This window comes from Hemitrygon akajei, chromosome 9 (genome assembly GCF_048418815.1).
Source record: "Hemitrygon akajei chromosome 9, sHemAka1.3, whole genome shotgun sequence".
NCBI classification, from domain to species: Eukaryota; Metazoa; Chordata; class Chondrichthyes; order Myliobatiformes; family Dasyatidae; genus Hemitrygon; species Hemitrygon akajei.
In genome coordinates this window covers 106,797,596-106,819,530 of record NC_133132.1, presented here as the reverse complement: position 1 = coordinate 106,819,530, position 21,935 = coordinate 106,797,596, and the positions used below count along the sequence as shown (strand labels likewise).

The window sequence follows — 21,935 nt, the reverse complement described above, 5'->3', positions numbered from 1 at the left end:
CAAAAGACAGGGCATATAAGACAGTACCCCACTTGGAGTACTGTGCTCAGTTCTGTTTGCCTCAGTACAGGAAGGTTGTGGAAACCATAGAAAGGGTGCAGAGGAGATTTACAAGGATGTTGCCAGAATTGGGGAACATGCCTTATGAGAATAGGTTGAGTGAACTCGGCCTTTTCTCCTTGGAGCGACGGAGGATGAGAGGTGACCTTAATACAGGTGTATAAGATGTTGAGAAGCATTGATTGTGTGGATAGTCAGAGGCTTTTTCCCAGGGCTGAAATGGTTGCCACAAGAGGACACAGGTTTAAGGTGCTGGGGAGTAGGTACAGAGGAGATGTCAGGGGTAAGATTTTTACTCAGAGTGTGGCGAGTGTGTGGAATGGGCTGCTGGCAAAGGTGGTAGAGGCAGATACGATAGGGTCTTTTAAGAGACTTTTGGATAGGTATAGACGGCTATAGGTAAGCCTAGTAATTTCTTGGGTAGGGACATGTTTGGCACAACCTTGTGGGCTGAAGGGCCTGTATTGTGCTGTAGATTTTCTATGTTTTTTCTATAATAGAGCAAAAACTAGTCAGAAGTGGGAGGATTGGGAAGCTTTTAAAACACACCAGAAGTAAACTAAAAATTCATAAAGAGAGGAAAAATGGAACATGGAGTGAGTTAGCTAATAATATTAAAAAGGATGTAAGCAGTTTTTCAGATATATAAAGAGTAAAAGAGAGAAAGGAATGGATATTACTGGAATTGATACTGAAGAGGTAATAATGGGGGGACGACAAAGAAATGGCAGACGAACTTAATAAGTACTTTGCATCAGTGTGAGAGTGCCAGGCAGCAGAAGTGAGTGTTGTTGCTATTTAGGAAAAGGTGCTTGGGAAGCTGAAAAGGCTGAAGGTAGGTAAGTCACCTGGACCAGACGGACTACATCACAGGGTTCTGAATGAGATACCTGAAGAAATTGCAGAGGCATTAGTAATAATCTTTCAAGAATCACTAGATTCTGGAATGGTTCCAGAGGACTAGAAATTTGCAATATCACTCCATTCTTTAAGAAGTGATGGAAGCAGAAAAAAAGGGAATTATAGGCCAGTTACCTGACTTCAGTGTTTGGAAAGATGTTGGAGTCTATTATTAAGGATGAGTTTTTGGGATACTAGGAATCACATGAACAATTAGACCAAAGTCAGTATGGTTTCTTTAAGGGGGAAAACTGCCTGACAAATCTGTTGGAATTCTTTGGGGAAATGACAGGCAAGATATACAAATGTGAGTCAATGGATATTGTTTATTTGGATTTCAGAAGGCCTTTGACAAGTTGCCAGACATGAGGCTGCTTAACAAGATAAGAGCTCCTGCTATTACAGCAAGGTACTAGTATGGATTCAAGATGGGCTGACTGGCAGGAGGCAAAGAATAAGAATTATGAGGCATTTTTCTAGATTGACTGTTGGTGACTAGTAGTAAGCCTCAGTGGTCAATGTTTGGAACGTTTCTTTTCACATTATATGTCAATGATTTGAATGAAGAAATTAAAGGATTTGAGGCCAAGTTTATGGACAATACAAAGATAGGTGGAGGGATGTGGAAGCAGGGTGCCTTCAGAAGGACTTAGATAAATGGGAAGAATGGACAAAGAAGTGGAAGATGGAATTTAGTGTAGAGAAGTACATGGTCATGCACCTTGATAGAAGAAATAAAGGCATAGACTATCTTCTAAATTGAATTGAATTTCGGTTTATTGTCATTTAAAAACCACAACTCCAAAGCAGTTAAAAAACGAAACAACGTTCCTCCAGAATGATATCACAAAAGCACATGACAAAAACAGACTACACCAGAAAATCCACATAATGTTTGGCAAACCCCAAATCCAGAGTCTGGAGAGGCTGCTATGTATTAATATCGCGCTACCATCTTAGCACATTCCCCGGAAAGGAACTCCAAGTCCACCGGATAAAACAAGACTACCCAGACACACTAAGTCAGGAGACCAACTCTACCACCCAACAAGCCAAAAATTAAAGCTACAAGACCTACATAAAACCACGTAGTTACAACTGTGTAAACAATACCATAATTGATTTAAAAAAAAACAGACCATGGGCACAGTAAAAATAGTTCAAAGATGTTAAAAGACTATAAGTTTGAAAGAAACTACCACACAGTTTCCACAGTCCTCAGGGTCCCGATAGACTCGTCATCCCACGCAGGCGGCAGAAGGGAATACCCCCGCTATGCACACAATGAGAGCGCTACTGGACCCAGCCTCACTGACGCAGCACACAGTGAAAGCGCCCTTACTGTAGCGGATTCTGAGTCCATCGAACCTCCGAGCCTCCGACCATCCCCTCCGGCACAGCCTCTCTGAGCACCATCCTCTGCTGAGCACACTATGACACCCCCACCTCCGGCCACCGGCAATGTGGAGATAATTCAATATTCAGAGTGCAAAAGGACTTAGGAGCCCTCATGCAGGTTTCTCTAAAGCGTAACCTATAGGTTGAGTCAGTGGTAGGATGGCAAATACAACATTAGCATTCACTTCTAGAGGACTAGAAGACAAAAGAATGGATGTAATGCTAAGGCTTTATAAGGCATTGGTCAGACTGCACTTGGAGTATTGTGAACATTTTTAGTCCCCTTATCTAAGAAATGCTGTGCTGGTATTGGAGGGGGTCCAGAGAATGATTTCAGGAATGAAAGGGTTAACATAAGAGGAGCGTTTGATGTCTCGCGGGGGTGTTGGGGGGAGTGGAGACTGTACTTGCTGGAGTTTGAAGAATAAGATCTATCGAATTTTGAAAGGCCCAGATATAGTGGATGTAAAGAGGAGTGAGAATGGAGTCAAGATATGCAGAAATGAGTTCGGTGGGGCAGGAGCAGGCAGAGATACTGGGCCTACTTGGACAGCCAGTTTTGTGGATTTTGGTAGGAGGTTGAAATGAGCAGTGCAGGGTTGATGTTTTTGTTGCCATTTGCACAATTTGTTTTTTTGCGTATGAGGGGTTGATGATCTTGTTGCTATTCATGTGATTCGTTTTTTTTTTGTGCATGGGGGAGTTGCTGTTCTTGTTGCCATTTGCACGATTTGTTTATTTTTGCACATGGGGGAGGGGGTTTGATGATTTTCTTTGAATGGGTTCTATGTTTTTCTTTGTTTCGTTGTTATTTAGAGAAGACAAATCGCAGGGCTATATACTACATACATACTTTTATAATAAATGTCCTTTGAACTTTGAATGGAGAAGTTTCAATAGCTGAGAAACTACTGATATTCTGGGATTTCCATACACAACAGTCTCTAGACATTATAACTGTGGTGTGCAGAAGAACATCTCTGAATGGACATGTCAATCCTTGAAGTGGATGAATCAGAAGACCACAAACATACACTCAGAGGCCACTTTATTAGAGACAGGAGATACCTAATAAGGTGGTCACAGAGTGTACATACCTTAATAAAAAGTTCAATTTTGAAATTTCATCAAACTGAAATAATGATGTTTGTGTAGATGATTCCTGTTTATATTTCATATCCGTAACACCTGTTGTTCGTGCTTTTGACCCTGACAGATTGAGCATTCAGTGATCTGTGGTTAATTGCCTCGGTATGGTTTCTGGTGATAAAGTGGTTTGTCCAGTGTGCTGGAACTCAGTGAACTATCATTATGATCAACCTTCCAGTGAGCCCATGCACATATCAATCGAAGGATATATTCATGTTATGGACCATTGTACATGCTTGAGAACTGTTTTTGTTTAGATATTAATGACCACCCACCAATGAGTTACAAAGTTAATGTGGCACTTTGCCTCCCCTTTGAGTTTTAACATACATTATGTCCAACTGAAAATAAGCCTCTGAAAGACCATTTTGCATTGAAATGGGACCCAGAGAATGACAAAAAGAGACAAAAATAGCAGAAGGCCAGGGAACAGCTGCTGCAGTGTGATTAAAACATCATTGCAGAAGCATTAAATAATAATGATAATAATGCATAAATAAGCCAAAATCTGTCTCACTTTCTGAAGAATCATCTAAGAGGTCAAACTTGAAGGTAGAATGCAAGGTTTTGCATAGTAGTTGTTCGTCATTCTCTGTGTGTAGTTTTTCATTGATTTTATTGTATTTCTCTGCTCTACCCTGAAGCAGGTGAGGTGGGGGGGAGGAAGTCGGACAGAGTTTGTTTACACAGAGGGTTGTGGGTGCGTGGAGCATTCTGCCAGTGTTGGTAGTACAGGCAGATACACTAAGGACACTTAAAAGGCTCTTAGATCAGCGTGTGGATGATAGAAAAGTGGAGGGCCATGTGGGAAGGAAGGGTTAGATTGATCTTAAAGATTCAGTACAACAGCATGAGCCAATGGGCCTATAATGTGCTGTACTGTTTTATGTTCTAATTGGAAGTATTGGCATTCAAACGCTGCCACAGCTGTTCTACATCCAATTATGTCTTTACCTTCACTGGATCCTCACATCAGCCTAGATTAGTGCACCATCCTCTCACAATTTCTAAAAAATTACCACAGACTGTCAGGACTACAGACAAGTGCCAGGGCTGCAGTCTACCATCCCTGCAGGGCTTGTATATGTCAAATCAGGCAGAAAAAAATCATTGCGGGTACACTATTCGCCCAGTGAACTCTCTTTTCCAAATACTTCCTACAGGAAAGTGCTGTAGGGTTATGAAACAAAACCCACACCATCTTAAAAGGTTCTTACACCAGACAGTTAATTGGATCAACCATTCCAGTTAGGGCACACCCACTCCCCTCTATCTATTACACCCTGTCACTGCACTGCATTGTAAAAACAGTAAATCACTTCTTATTACGCTGTTTACATTGTAAACAGATATTGGTATTTATGTTTATGCACATTTTATTCCATATCCATACTTCTGCCTTTGTTTTTAAATAAGTCTTTATTCTTTGCTATTGTTGAATTGTGTTTTTAGTTACTTTTTGTGCCAATATACCACAGCGAACTCCTAATACATGTAAATGTATATGATAAATAAAGTTCATCCTTGATCCTTGTAATGGGATTAACTTACAGTTCTCGCAGAAGTTTTAAATTTAATTTAGAGATACAGTGTGGAACAGGCCTTTCCGGCACAATGAGCTGCATCACCCGGCAACCCACCGATTAAACCTTAACTAATCATAGGACAATTCATAATGACCAACTAACCCGCTAATCAGTGCATCTTGGACAAAGAGAGGAAAGCAGCACCTGGATGAAACCTTGTCTCATAGGAAGGACACACAAGCTTCTTACAGAAGATTCTGGATTTGAACTCTGAACTCTGACATGCTAAGATGTAATAACATTATAAATACCATTATGCGACCGTTGCTCGCCATTTCCATTGGTTATACTTGCACTTCCCATAGGCTTTACATAAGCAGATTATGTAATACCTCACGAGACAGATGCTCCAACCATTAGGTTTTTCAAATCATCATATCAGTCAACATAGAAAATAAGAAAAAGACTGAAGTTCTGGTTGAAAATCTATGTAATTTTTCTGTTGTATTGGATTCCAGAAATATTTAATTTTTAACACCGTTGGAATAAATACTGAAATCCAATTGCAAATCCATTTTATTTCTGCTTGCAGCTCCCTACTGCAGCTTGGACAGTGTCCCATTGAATGGTGGAATCCTGAATAAAACAACTGGAACACCCAAAAGTCTGGTACAGTTTTACTGCAAAACAGGATATCGGTTGGTTGGTCAGAGTAACGCCACCTGCCGACGGTTTCCGAATGGCTCGTATCGCTGGGACACTGCAGTTCCCTTCTGCCAAGGTAGGAATTGTTAATGACCACAATTAATAAGTAGATAGTTCTGTTGAAATGCTGCTTTCCCTTTGCATTTCTGCTATTGCCAAGGAGACAAGTCCTCTTATTTGTATCTCACTGACTAAGGCTGTCAGTTGTAGTTGGCTCTCTGTTGGTGTGGGTTGACCATGGATGTTGCATCCTAGCTATCTACATAGCTGTTACACAAGCTAGTGCATAGGTCAAGGAAGTACAATGTGGTGTGCATGCTATCTTCTATGCTGCAGGCTCCCCCCTGTCCAGCAGAGATCGATATAATTTGGTACTGGCAGTGTCGTGTGAGTTGCCAGTCAGCATTGAATTAATTGTAGGTTGCCTTAGGGACTCCAGGTCTGGATATTTCCTCAGGCTTTACTCCCAAAGCCTTCCTCATGAGTTGGTATCGCCGCAAAGCAGCAGAAGTTTGAGTTCACAACATATGCCACTGATATTAAACCTAATTCTGATTCTGGTCTTGTTTTGCTTAAAAATTAGAATTATTAAGGAGGCAACATGATAGCATTGCATTAGCATAATCCCATTACAGCACTCTCTATAAGATCGGAGTTCAATTCCCGCTGCTATCTATAGGGAGTTTGTACGTTCTCCCCTGTGACCAGATGGGATTCCAATGGGTGCACCAGTTTCTAAAGATGAACGGGCTAGTACGTTATTTGGTTAAATGAATGTAATTTGTCTCTGCAGGCTCATTGGTTAGCATGCTGTATCTCTAAATAAAAAAGTAAATAAATATTAAAATGCTTCTTCCTCCATCAGATTTTTGAACAATCTTAGTACCCACAAGCGCTATCTCACTATTCCACTTTTGCAATTATTTATTTTGTCCACAATCTTCCTACTTTGTATCTATAGAATATCTATAGAATGTTGATTCCACACCCCCAAGTTTACATGCAATTGTCATAAACAACTGAAGGGCAAGAATGCACTTGGAGTACTGTGAGCAGTTTTGGGCCCAAAAGAAAAGATGTGCTGGCATTGGATAAGGCCAAGAAGAGGTTCACAAAAATTATTCCACGAATGAAAAAGATTAACGTATGAGGAACATTTGATGACTCTGGGCCTGTACTCACTGGAGTTTCGAAGAATGAAGGGGTATCTCATTGAACCCTCTAGGATATCGAAAAGTCTAGATAGAGTGGATATAGAGAGGATATTTCCTATACTGGGGGAGTCTAGGACCAGAGGGCACAACCACTCAGAACAGAAGAATGTCTGTTTAGAGCAGAGATGAGGAGGAATATCTTTAGCCAGAGGGTAGTGAATCTGTGAAATTCATTGTCACTGATGGCTGTGGAGGCCAAGTCATTGTGTATATTTTAAGTGGAGTTTGATAGGTTCTTAAAAACACAAAATGCTGGCAGAACTCAGCAGGCCAGACAGCATCTATTGGAGGAGGTAGTGACGACGTTTTGGACTGAAACCCTTCATCAGGAGTTCTTGATAGGTTCTTGATCAGTGAGGCTACACTAATTAGATTAGATGGCTACAGAGAGAAGGCAGGAAAATGGGGTTGAGACACTTGATAAATTATCCATGATGGAATAGCAGAGCAGACTCGATGGACTGAATGGCCTAATTCTGCTCCTATGTCCTATGTTTTTATATTAAACAGACATAGTTACAAGGAAATATTCAAAGATTTCTGCTTACCTCATTCCACCACTACACTGCTAACAAAATCTCTTGCTGACTATCTCACCAATAGCATGAACAAGGTGCACATGCCCAATCTAAGTGGTAGACAGGTATCTAATATGCCTCTGATAGTTCATTATTATCCACTATTGTCAATGTACCCAAATAATGATATGATAATCACAAATTACATCCAGTTAAGCCTCTAGCATTGAAACTTAATATTTATAAAGAGTTTTATTCTATCACGTTGATTTCTTGGAAGTTGTAAAAAATGTTGTATTGATTTATTTTAACTCCTTCTATCCCCATCTATTATCCTATATACGTTAATTCAATCCTATTTCACTCTCTTTATTTCACTTTCTGCATCTGATTTGGTATTGAAATCATGAAGAGGGAGATCAGAACAGAGTGATGGGGCTAAAGGATGTGTATTTGGTATATAAATTGATCCAGTGTGTAGTGAGCCTATAAGGAAGAACAGGCAGATGATAGAGCAAAATTGAAGTCAGTGTGATAAGTTGAAGTGTAAAATGGGGGCAAAGTTGAAAAGGTTGATCAATACAGGACTGAAGGTATATATTCCAATGCCCTCTGTATACAGAATAAGGTAGAAGATTTTGTAATGTAGTTAGAGATTACCAGGTATGACAATGTGCCATCACTGAGTCTTGGCTGAAAGAAGATCAGTGTTGGGAGCTTAACATCCAAGGATATACATTGTATTAAAAGGATAGGCAGGTAGGTTGAGGGGCTAGGGTGGCTCTGTTAGTAAAAATTTAAATGAAATCCTGAGAAAGAGTTCAGAAGAAACTGCAAGGGTAAAAAGACCCTGATGGGAGTTACATACAAGCCCTTAAACACTAGCCAGGATGTGGGATGTAAATAGAAAAGGCAGGTAATAAGGGCAATGCTATAACAGTCACAGTGTATTTCAATATGCAGATAGATTAGGAAAATCAAGTTGGTGTGGGATCTAAGAAAAGGTATTTGCAGAATGCCTATGAAATGAATTTTTAGAGCAGTTTGTAGTTGAGTCCCCTAGGGGATCAGCTATTCTGGATTGTCTGTTGTGGAATGAACCAGATTTGATTAGGAAGCTTAAGGTAAAAGAATCCTTAAGAGGCAGTGATCATAAAATTATAACCTTCACCCTGCAGTTTGAGAGGGAGAAGATAAATCAGATGTATCAGTACTACTGTGAAGTAAAGGGAATTAGAGAAGCAAAAGAGAGGAGCTGGCCAAAGTTCAATAGAAGGGGATGTTTGCAGGAATGATAGCTCAACTGCAATGACTGGAGTTTCTGGAAGCAATTTGTAACTAAGAAACCCTAAGGAGAAAAAAAAATGAAATATGAAGGTAAGCTGGTCAATAATATCAAAGAGGATGCCAAAACTTTTCTCAAATGCATAAAAAGAGAGATGAGAGTGGATATTGAACAGCTGGAAAGTGAAACCAGAGAATTAGTAATGGGGGACAAAGAAATGGTGGACAAACTTAATAGGTATTTTGCATTAGTTTTCCTTGTGGAAGACTAGCAGTATGCTAGACATTCAAGAGTGTCGGGGGGCAGAAGTGAGCATAGTTGCTATTACTAAGGAGAAGGTACTTGGGAAGCAGAAAGATCTGAATGGTGAAAGATGAATCTCATGGACCAAATGGAGTACATCCAAAGTTTCTGAAAGAGATAGCTGAAGAGGTTGTAGAGGCATTAGATCATAAGATATAGGAGTACAATTTGGCCCATCAAGTCTGCTCCACCATTTCATCATGGCCAATCCATTTCCCTCTCACTCCCAATCTCCTGCCTTCTCTCCGTAACCTTTCATGCCATGATTAATCAAGAATCTATCAGACTCTGCTTTACATGCAATGTTACCATTCATTTTGAGAGGCTTAGCATATGAAAGCAAGGATCTAATGTTGTAGCTTTACAAAGAACTGATAAGGCCTGACTTGGAGTATTGTGAGCATTTTTGGCCCCTTATCTAAGAAAGGACATTGGAGAAGGTTCAAAAGAGATTTACAGAAGTAATTCCAGGATTGAAAGGCTGATCATATAAGGAGCATTTAATGCCTCGACTTACTGGAAATCAGAAAATTGAAAGGATGACCTCATTGAAACCTATCGTATGTTGAATGGCCTCAGCAAAGTGGATTTGGAGAGGATATTTCCTATGGTAGCAGAGTCTAAGACCAGAGACACAGCCTTAGATTAGAGGGACGTCCATTTAGAATGGAGATTAGGAGGAACTTCTTTAGCCAGAGAGTGGTGAATCTGTGGAATTCGACAAAACGGGTGGCCTAGAGGCCAAATCATCTGGTATATTTAATAGAACATAGAATAGTACAGCACAGTACAGGCCCTTCAGCCCACAATGTTGTGCTGACCCTTCAACCCTGCCTCCCATATATCCCCCCACCTTAAGGCAGAGTTTGATAGACTCTTGATTAGTCAGGGCATGAAGGGATATGTGGAGAAGACAGGAGATTACGGATGAGAGGGAAAATGGACCAACCATGATGATTTGGTGGAGCAGACTTGATGGGCCAAAAAACCTAATTCTGCTCCTATATCTTATGGTCTTATGCTCTTATATAAGAAAAGATGTGCTGGCATTGGTGAGGATTCAGAGGAGTTTCACAAGAATAATTCTGGGAATGTAAGAGTTAACATATGAGGAGCATTTAACAGGTTGAAGTCTGATTTGCTGGAGTTCAGAAGGCCTAGATAAAGTGAATGTGGAAAGGATGTTTCTTATAGTGGGAGAATGGGATGGAAAGATAAATTAAGTGAACCATTATGGAATGGCAGAGCAAACTTGATGGGCCCAATAGCTGATTTATGCTCATATATCTTCTGGTCTTATGATTTAATTCACCGTTCTTTGTGAAGTTAATTTCACAATCTAGCAATTTCAATGGGTGAATTGAAAGGGTGCCACTATAATGTACCAGTTAGCACAACAGTATTATACCTTGGGGCATTGGGGTTCATAGAGACATAGAAAAATACAGCACAGCAACAAGCTCTTCTGCTCATCTAGTCTCTACAGAGCCATTTGAACTATTCCCGTCGACCTGCACTGGGCCCTTAGCCCTTCAATTTCCTTCCATCCATATACCAATCCCAAGTTCTCTCTAATGTTGAAATTGAGCTCACATACACTATTTGCACTGGCAGCTCATTTCACACTCTCAGAACCCTCTGAGTGAAAAAGTTTCCCTTCACGTTCACCTTAGAGTTTTCACCTTTCATCCTTAACCCATGATCTCTGGTTGTATTCTGACTCAGCCCCATGGAAAAAAGCCTGCCTTGCAATTACCCTGTTTATACCTCATAATTGTCTATACCTCTATCAAATCTGCACTCAATCTTCTACATTTCAAGGAATAATGCCCTAACCTATTCAATCTTTACATATAACTCAGGTCCTCCAACCTTGGCAGAATCCTTGTAAATTTTCTTTGTACTCTTTCAACCTTGTTTACATCTTTCCTGTAGCCAAGTGACCAAAGCTGCACACAATACTTTAAATTAGGCCTCACCAATATTTTATACAACTTCAACATAACCTCCCATCTTCTGTACTCAGTTCTTTGATTTATGATGGCCAATGTGCCAAAAGCTTTCTTTAGGACCCTATCAAACTGTAGCACCACTTTCAATGAATTATGGACCAGTACTCTCAGATCCCTTTGTTCTACCACACTCCTCAGTGCCCCAACATTCATTGTGTAAGATCTGCTCTGGTCAGTGCTGTTGAAGTGCAACACTTCACAGTTGTCTGTCTGGCATTTTTTCATCAGGTCCTGATCTTGCTGCAAGCCATGATAGTCTTCCTCGCTGTCCATTACACCTTCTATGTTGGTGTCATCTGTAAAATCTGCTGATCCAGTTAACCACATTATCATCCAGATTATTGATATAGATGACAAACAACATCAGACCCAGCACTGATCCCTGCAGCACTCCACTAGTCACATACCTTCAGTGAGAGAGGCAACCATCTACTACCATACTCTGGCTTCGCCTATAAAGCCAATGTCAAATCCAATTTTCAACCTCATATTGAATGTCTATGGAATTAACTTTTTCACGAACTTCCCATGTGGGACCTTGTCAAATGCCTTGCTAAAGTCCATGTAGATAACATCCACAGTTTTGTTTCCATCAAATTTCCAAGTAATTTCTTCAAAGCTGTATAAGATTGGTTAGATGTGACTTACCATGAAACCATGCTGACTATCCTTAATCAGTCCATGTCTCACATATCAAGTCTCTCAGAATACCTTCCAATAACTTTCCCACTAATAATGTCAGACTCACCAGCCAATAATTTCTTTGTTTATTTTAGAGCATTTCTTAAACAGTGGAACAACATTGGCTATCCTCCAACTCTCTGGCGCCTCAAATGTCTCTAAGGATGATATATCTGTGCCAGTATTTATGCCAACTATTTTTACATTTACATCTTACATTTTGAGTTTGAGGAAACACCTTGGTAGGCCCTGGGCAATTATCCACTCTAATTTGCCTCAAGACAATAAGCACCCCCTCCTCTGTAATCTGTATAGGGTCCATGAAGTTGATGCCACTTTGCCTCACTTCTATAGACTCTGTGTCCACCTCCTGAGTAAACACAAATGCAAAAAATGCATTTAAGATCACCCCCCCATTTGTTTCGGCTCCAAACATTGATTATTATTCTGATCTTCCAGTGGACCAATTTTGGTCCTCACAAACCTTTTGCCCTTAACATATTGTATCTGTAGAATCCTTCACCTTGTCTGCTAAAGCAAACCTCATGCTTCCTTTATGCCCTCCAAATTTCTTTCTTAAGTTTTTTCTTGCATTGCTTGTACTCTATAAGAACCTACCTGCCTATACCTGCAATGCACCTTGTTTTTTTCTCTTAACCAGGGCCTCATTATCTCTTGAAAACCAAGGTTCCCTCCACCTGTTATCTTTGCCCTACAGGTGCATACAAGTTATGTACTCTCTAAATTTCATTTTTGAAGGCCTCGCTCACACCAAGTACACCTTTGCCAGAAAACAGTCCCTTTCTAGTCCTGATGATGGGCCTGAAATTTCGACAGTTTATTCTTCTCCATAGGTACTGCCTGACCTGCTGACATCCTCCAACATTTAGTATACCTTGAATGAAGAATACTTAATGATGAACAGTACTAAAGTAAATAATACTTATTCACTTAATAAACTGATCTTTGGTACATCGAAGGGAGCCACAAATATCCAACAACCTTTCGTGCAGCCTTCCCTCTCTACCTTAGCACTTGTCAAGATCCAGTCCATGGGAAGGTTTGAATTTGCACCAGGATATTGCTCGTGTTTATACCCTTTAAGATGCAAAGAAACATAGAAAACCTCCAGTACAATACAAGCCCTTTGGCCCACAAAGCTGTGCCAAATATGTCCTTACCTTCGAAATTACCTAGGGTTACCCATAGCCCTCTATTTTTCAGAGCTCCATGAACCTGTCCAGGAGTTTCTTAAAGGACCTTATTGTATCTGCCTCTACCAACTTCGCCGGCAGCCCATTCCATGCATTCACCGTGCTCTGTGTAAAAACTTACCCCTGACATTACCTTCAAAAATCTGAATTAACTTTTAGCCCTGTAACTTTCCAGACAAACATAATTTTTATTATTATTAACTCTTGAGTTTGTAGACTGGTTCCTCATGCTAATTCCTCAAAACTTGGCTGTGGGCTGGTTTTCCTGTACTTTCTCAAAACAGTCCCACATCCCCAATGAACACCATTTTGTCTTATATATTTCCATTTGTTTTACATATTTTAGCAATCAGCATGGAAGAATCAAATTTAACTTTTTCATTACAGCATTGAATGGGTTACTTTGTCAAGGAAGTCACCATATTCAAGTGATAAGCCTTCTCTTTATGTGGTGTTGTTATATTTTCCATCTCCTGTGGGAAAATTAATGACATTTTAAAGTTATTAACTGAATGGCAGTTATTTTTTATTTTGTGTAGTTTGTAGTAGTAACTTTTGGAAAAGCATAATTCTTGAAATATTTTCAATTATGTAAAACTATTCAACCCTCAACCCTTTGTTCTCATAAATGAATATTACAATCAGGGATTTTGATCAGTCTAACTGAGAATTTTTATTTGTGAATCAGATGCTCCTGATTTCACAGTAGAGCACAAAACACAGGGAAAATTGTAAAGCATGAAAAAGTAAAAATTAAAAAACTGGAATGTCAGCAGTTCAAAAGTGTTCATCATCCTTTGTTCAGTATTTAGTCGAACCACGACTTGCAGCTATTACAGCCAGCAGATTTTTCGGATATGCCTTTAATATCTTTGCACAATGTGATGGAACAGGATTTGCCCATTCCACCTTGCAAAATTCCTCAAGCTGTGCCAGGTTATTTGGGGTGTGGCAGTAGGCAGCAATCTTGAGATCTTACCAGAGATCTTTGATTGGGTTAAGGTCAGGACTCCGACTGGGCCACTCAAGGATATCAATTTGCTTCATTACAAACCACTCTGTGGTTGCTCTGGCAGTAGTATTTTGCGTCATCCCACAGAAAAGTGAACTTCTCCCCACTTTAAGCTTTATTACACAGGCTTTCAGGTTTTTATCCAGGATCTGTCTGTATATAGCAGCATTCATTTTCCCATCAACCCTGAACAGATTTCCAGTCCTGGCTGCTGAAAAGTTTCCCTGTGTAATCTCCACCATATTTCACAGTAGGGATGATGTTATCTGGTTGATAACACCACATGTACCACTTAGTGTTGAGGGCAAAAGTTTCTACTTAAGTCTCTTCCGACCACAAAACCTTCTTCCAAATCTTTACAGTATCTTCTAAGTGAGACTTCGCAGTTTTTATGGGCTTTTTATTTGGCCAGGGCTTTTTCTTTGCCACTCTTCCATAAATACACTTTTTTGAACAAGGCCTTGAGGATTGTGGAGCCATGAACTTCATCTCCAGTTGCAGCCACTGACTTCCACAGCTCACTCAAAGTAACTGTTGCCATCACAGTAGCTCTCTTACAAGTGCCATTCTTCTCTGGTGACTAAGTTTAGAGAGGCTTTCTGGTCTAGGCAGTGTGGCTATTGTTTCATATTTTTCCACTTTTTCACAATGGACTGCCGTGAGCTCCAAGATACATTCAGTGCCTTTGAGATGTCTTTGTACCCTTTCCCAAATTTGTGTTTCTCTATTACGATTTCCCTGAATTATTTTGAATGCTCTTTTGCCTTGATTTTGATTTGAAAATCTACCATACTGTTGGATATTACAGAAAGAGGGGGTATTTCTTCTTATTAATTCATTGAAAACAGGTGATTCTCCAATTCTCTACGTGAACAAATTGGGTGAGTTGATAAGGTAATACAGAGTATTGTGTCTGTAGAAAGTTAGTGTAGTGATTACAAAGGTGACAAATACTTTTTCAGCTTCGCAATTTTGATTTTTAATTTTTAGTCAATTGTTGACAGGCTTTGGAAATTTTCTTTTGATTTGACATTATGCACAATGTTTCATAGATTCACTCAATATCATCATACTTCAATATACTAAATTGAGACGAGACTAAAGTAGTTGTGGATGCTGACTACTTTTTTAAGGCACTGTGAATGTTCCTATTCTGTGCTTACCTTGCCACCTTGTGGCTTATGATGTGGCTGCAAATCAAAAACATTGCTCTTTTTATCTTTGACAGATTGGCTGAATATTCATGTAAGTTGCACCTTTGCATTAATTATAATGCACTGTACAAATAACACCACACTTGAGAAATTGAACAATGTTTCCTTCCAATTTTCCTAAGTGCCATCCTCAAGGCTATATTGCTCTAGATTGAGCACTTTGCGTTCTCTTGATGCCACGTAATTCCTGAGAGACTGTGTTATTTGGAGAACTAATTAGGTTTGACATATCTTTCTTTTATGATCTAGAAGGGTTTTACCCGGCTTTTAGATCTCTGCACTCTTGATCACACGTTTATGCTGTATGCTCACAGTAACGCCCTCTGTATATATGTATCTGTGTATACTCTATGTAGACTCATATGTACAGAAAGGTGCTAAAAAGGGCAAGTAACATCATAAAAGATCCCAGCCACCCTGCTCATGGACTGTTAGTCCCACTCCCATCAGTTAGGAGGTTACATAGCATCCACGCCTGAACCATCAGACTCAGAAACAGTTACTTACCCCAAGCAGTAAGCTGATCAGCACATCAATCCACAAACCCACTCCTCCACTCTCAAAACCACCACTACTTTATTATTAACAAGAGAAAATCTGCAGATGCTGGAAATCTAAGCAACACAAAGTGCTGGAGGAACACAACGGGCCAGGCAGCATCTATAGAAAAGAGTACAGTCGACATTTCGGGTCTAGACCCTTCAGCAGGACCCTTTCTCAGTCATTTGTCAACTATTGTCAACTATTTCCCAAGGATGTTGCCTGGCCTTCTGAGTTCCTCCAGCATCTTGTGCGTGTTACTACTTTATTATTTCCTGTCAGTCACCTTATGTACAGACGCTCCTGTACTTAGCATCACATTATAGACTTACAATTAACATGTGTATATAAGCTTTTTTAATGTAGTTATATCTATCATGTTTTTTCACTATTGTGATCTTTATCTTATTGTGTTTTTTTGTGTTGCATCAGATCCAGAGTAACAATTATTTCTTTCTCTTTTACAAACTCATACAAACTCTTCTCCCTCCTGCCGTCTAGGAAAAGGCACCAAAGCATTCAGGGTCTCACGACCAGACTATGTAACAGTTTCTTCCCCCAAGCTATCAGACTCCTCAATACCCAAAGCCTGGACTGACACCTTACTGCCCTATTGTCTTGTTTATAATTTATTGTAATGCCTGCACTGTTTTGTGCACTTTATGCAGTCCTGGGTAGGTCTGTAGTCTAGTGTAGTTTTTTTTCTGTGTAGTTTTTTTACATAGTTTGGTCTAGTTTTTGTACTGTTTCATGAAACACCATGGTCCTGAAAAATGTTGTCTCATTTCTATTATATACTGTACCAGCAGTTATGGTCGAAATGACAATAAAAAATGACTTGACTTGACTTGAATTGTGTGGTGGAAATGACGCTAAACAATTTTGAATCTTGAATATTGAATAGGGACTGTTCGTAGAGATGGTTTTTGGGGACAAAAAGTGGAATTAGGAGTCAAGTTAGCATTTAGGTAATTAGAGGACAGGTCAGAGCTTCGGTCTCCATTCCATATTCAAAGGTCAGTGACATGGATGTGCTTGGATGTCAGGTGACAGACCAGTGAGAATGGGGGAGGCCCCGAGGCATATGAATTGGTGAGACCAGAGTTGAAAGCCTGGAGTTCAGGCCCTTATCCAGTGTCTTCATTTATCATCATCAGTGAGCCCTGGGTTGATAACAAAAATTAAAACCCAAAGATCAATCGGAAATATAGATCAAATTCTGATTCTGCGGATCTTTGCGAGTCTGTTGGGAATGTCGAGGGCCTGATATCTGTGAATCTATGAGTCCACTGAAGGCTGGGGGCCGATGATGGCCTCCAGGGGTTAGAGGATTTTGTGTGTGCACAAGTGGGTGGGCTATTGTTGCTTTGTTGCTTGGTATGTTTTGTTTTGTTCTGTATGGTGTTGTTTTGCCAGGCATGTTGGGCATGCTATCTTGGTGCCAGAATGTGTGGCAATACTTGTGGCTTGCCCTAAGCACTGGCTTGTTTATGTTGGTTCTTAATGCAAAAACACATTTCACTGTACGTTTTGACATACATGTAATAAATGAGCCTGTCAAATTTAACCTGACATTTACACCTTTGAAGGTATTGCTCTCCTTTCCTGTCTGAGACTCAAAGACCGGATCAGACTAACCTGCCATCTATCATCTACCACTACTCACTGATACCACTGGCTAGTCTTCTGCACATAACCAATCACTTCCTCCTTTTTTTCCCTCTACAGATGGAAATTCACCCATAGTTCTGCATTTCAAATCACGATTATGCCGTATGCACTACGGTCACGCATCCCAGTGAACTGGCCATCAAACTTTCTTTTGATTTGGAAGCTCAATATCAACTGTTCTATCATTCTTAAATTGAAAATAAGACTCCTTGCTCTCTTTTTCCTGCTTGGTAGTTATAAGACTATTGAACAGTTTCCTAGTACAATAAGATAGATTCCTGATCTCACAATTCAGCTCATTATAATCTTGGCATGTAACTTCGTTCAACTCAACACTGAACTAATTCCACAACCTACAGACTCACTTTTAAGGACTCTGCAACTCATGATCTCAGTTTTGCTTTATTTATTTACTTGTTTGTTTGTATCTGCACAGTTCATCTTTTTTTGCACATTGGTTGTTTGTCAATCTTTGTGTGTAGTTTTTCATTGATTCTATTGTATTTCTTCGACAATAAATTTACTTTAAATATTGCACCTTATTGTCTACTTATTGTACTGAGCTTTATTACACCGTATTCCACTGCTGCTATCGAACCAACTTCTACCATACTGTTATAAGATTGCTGAATGATTCCCTAGTACAATGAGACAGACACTTGACCACACAATCTACCTCATTATGAACTTGCAACTTATTGTCACTTTATTCTGCTGTTTTTTTCACCTTGTACTACCCAAATGCACTGTGTATTGAACTGATCGCCATCTAGCAATGTGGGTTCAAACCTGACCTCGAATGTTGCTTTTGCGAAGTTTGCACATTCTCCCAATAGCTGCCCAGGCTTTCCCCAAGTGCTTCAGTTTCCACCCACTTCTGGAAAAGTTTTAACATGTGCAGATGAGAAATGTGGTTGTGAGTTGCCCCGGTGTGTCAGTGGGTAGTTGAACCTAAAGGAGAAGGGGTTTGGGTTAGTTGGCAAAACAGACTCAATGGGCCAAATAGCCAAATTCCATCTCCTATATTTTATAGAATGTAGGAGGAAAATAGGTTGGGGTGGGCAGTGTTAGAATGGGTGGTTAATGGGCTTGGAGGACTGAAGGTCTCTTTGCTGGGAGGAATGGGGCTTCTTTTCTGTGGTTGGTTGATGTATTCTGTGTTGTTTTGCTGAGCATTGTGGGTATGCTCTGCGGACGCTGAAATGTGTGGCGATTCTTGCGGACTTCCCCCAGCATATCCTTAGGTGTGTTGGATATTAATGCTAATGATGCATTTCACTGTGTGCCTCAGTGTATAGGTGACTAATAAACCCAATTCTTGAATCTATGTTAAGGATTTTAAAGATTAGCTTTGAAGACTACCAACTTAAATGTGAAGAGAAGGGGGGGGGGGGGGGGAATAGGGAAAACAAAATCCTCACAGAGAGATCAGAAGTGGAGAGAGCGAGCAGTTACAGGTACCTGGCTGTCAAGATCTCTGAGGATCTAACCTGGTCCCAACATATCGATGTAGTTGTAAAGAAGGCAAGACAGCGGCTATACACCACACGCTGCACCTGCAAAGCTAAAGCATTGTGAAGGACCCCACGCACCCCTCATACAAAGTCTTCTCCCTCCTGCCATCTGGGAAAAGGAACTGAAGCATTCAGGCTCTCGCAACTAGACTGTGCAACTGTTTCTTCCCCCAAGCCATCAGACTCCTCAATACCCAGAGTCCAGACTGACATCTACATCATTTATTATTATATTGAAATTTGTCCTCTACTGTGCCTATTGTCTTGGTTATTTATCTATTTATCTATCTATCTATCTATCTATCTATCTATTTATTTATTAATTATACTACCCTGCACTGTTTTGTGCACTTTATGTAGTTCTGTGTAGGTCTGAAGTCTAGTGTAGTTTTTGTGTTGTTTTCACATAGTTTAGTGTAGCCTTAGGTTGTCTCACATAGTCTAGTGTAGTTTTGTGTTGTTTCATGTAGCACCATGGTCCTGGAGGAATGTCGTTTCATTTTTTCTGTGTACTGTACCAGCAGTTTATGGTCGAAATGGCAATAAAAAGCAACTTGACTTGATTAGGAGTTTGAAGAGATTTGGCATGTCAACAAATACCCTCAAACTTCTATAGTTGTACTGTGGAGAGCATTCTGACAGGCTGCATCACTGTTTGGTATGGGGGGGGGGGGGAGCTCCTGCACAGGACCAAAGGAAGTTGCAGAGGGTTGTAAATCTAGTCAGTTCCATCTTGGGTACTAGCCTACAGAATACCCACGACATCTTCAAGGAGCAGTGTCTCAGAAAGGCAGCATCCATTATTAAGGACCTCCAGCAACCAGGGGATGCCCTTTTCTCACTGTTAACATCAGTTAGGAGGTATAGAAGTCTGAAAGCACACACTCAGCGATTCAGGAACAGCTTCTTCCCCTTTGCCATCCAATTCCAAAATGGACATTGAATTGTTGGACACTACCTCACTTATTTTAATATACACTATTTCTGTTTTTTCCATGTTTTTTAATCTATTCAATATACATATACTGTCATTTATTAATTTATGTGTTTGTTTATTTATTTTTCTCTTCTATGTTATGTATTGCATTGAACTGCTGCTGCTAAGTTAACAAATTTCACTTCACATGCCACTGATAACAGACCTGATTCCGAATGGAAAAAGAGGGGAGGATTGGAGAAATTACAGCAGATTGTTATCAGGGGTTATGTCAATTAATTTGTGGAATCCAAGCAGCAACATGTTGATTAGTTTCTTGCAGTTGTTGGATGGAGTTGTACCATAAATCATCATTGTCTCCAGATAGGGTACACTGATCAAGGGGAGGACTTGTGGCAATTTAGAGGCAATATGTGTCTTGATTGAACTATCATTGAGTCAATTTCTTCGTTCGGTCTTTTGTTCATTCCAAAGACAAGGTGGTGTATGTTGCTTTAATCCTGTGTGTTTTGTAAATGCATATTGTGTTAAAAATGAAAGAGAAAAATGAAGAATTAGCTTTATTTGTCACATGTACATTGATTCATACAAATACGTGCTAAATGGAAAGAGATTCTGCAGATGCTAAAAAATCAGAACAACACACTCCTGAGGAAGAGCCTCAGCTCAAAATGTTGGTTCTTTTTTCCTGTCCATAGATGATGACTGACATGCTGAATTTCTCCAGCAATTTGTGTGTTATGTAGTGAAATGCAACAAATCAAATCAGCATGGATTGTGGTGGGCAGTTCACAGGAGTCACCATGTTTCTGATGTCATCATAACATGTCTGCAACTTACTAACCCTAACCCTAACCACACATCTTTAGGATGTGGGAGGAAACCGAAGCACCTTGAAGAAACCCATGTGATCACAGGGAAAATGTATAATTTCCTTGCAGGATTTAACCCCAATCAGTGATCGACACTGCTGTAAAGTGATTGTGCTAATCACTCATGTACCAACAACTCAGGGTGGTCAGTTTATTAGGTTCACTTATACACCTCCTCATTAATGCAAATTATGTGCCAGCTACTCAATGCATAAAAGCATGCAGACATGGTCTTGAGGTTCAATTGCTGTTCAGACCAGACATAAGAATGAAGAAAAATGTGATCTACTTGACTTTGACCGTGGAATGATTGTTGGTGCCAGACAGGGTGGTTTAACTACCTCAGAAACTGCGGACCTCTTGGGATTTTTATGCACAGCAGTCTCTAGTGGTTACAGAGAATGCAGTGAAAAACAGAAAAACCATCCAGTGAGCGGCAAAAAAAGCCTTGTTAATGAGATTGTAGAGAGGAGAATGGCCAGACTGGTTCAAGCTGACGGGAAGGTGACAGTAATTCAAATAACCACTCATTAAAACAGTGGTGTACAGCGACTCTGAATGCAAAACACGTCGAATCTCTGTATGAGTGGATGAGCTATTGCAGCAGAAGACAACAAATATACAGGAGGCACCTAATAAAGTGGCTACTGTGTGTAGATCAGTGGAGATAATTCCTCCCCGTGTGATTTGATTCACCTGGAGGCAGGAAGGGTTGATTTGAACACTGGGCAAGAATTCATTCAGATCAGAAGACACATTTACGATTTGTGTAATTGCTGCAAGTTAGACATCTTGTAGATAGTAAGATTGATTCCAGGCACTTTGTCTTCATTTTGCCACTGTGACAGCGTCATTTATACCACAATGAACTATGCAGCCCATATACAAGGCTCTGCACTTCATGCATTTCAGCTTATCTGTTTATGATAAAATCCTATTTCTCTGCAGAATAATAAAAATATGAGTGTCAAGCCACAAAAGAAATGTATCTTCTAAAATGTGCAATTCTATGGAAAAATATTGCCATGAATCTTTCCTCCTGTAGATGAAATATTGAAACCAGGTCTCAAGAAAATATATTACCGTTCAATTCTCACAGTGGTGCTCTCTTATAGAAGTTTAAAGTAATCTTCAGTGGATTGACGTAAGGAACTACAATTTGCCAAAATGTGAAAATTACCTTTTTGACAAGCTATCAAGACTGTTTGAG

The 21,935-nt window shown here is 40.0% G+C and overlaps 1 protein-coding gene across 1 annotated transcript in view; it reads left to right on the top strand.

Moving 5' to 3' along the window:
- The window catches only part of LOC140733433 (CUB and sushi domain-containing protein 1-like), a 2,013,313-nt gene that overhangs the window by 1,835,004 nt on the left and 156,374 nt on the right, over positions 1 to 21,935 (top strand). Inside the window, exon 49 of the mRNA XM_073056756.1 lies at positions 5,626 to 5,814. Coding sequence (XP_072912857.1) covers positions 5,626 to 5,814 — 189 coding nt within the window. The remainder of the gene's footprint in view (positions 1 to 5,625; positions 5,815 to 21,935) is intronic.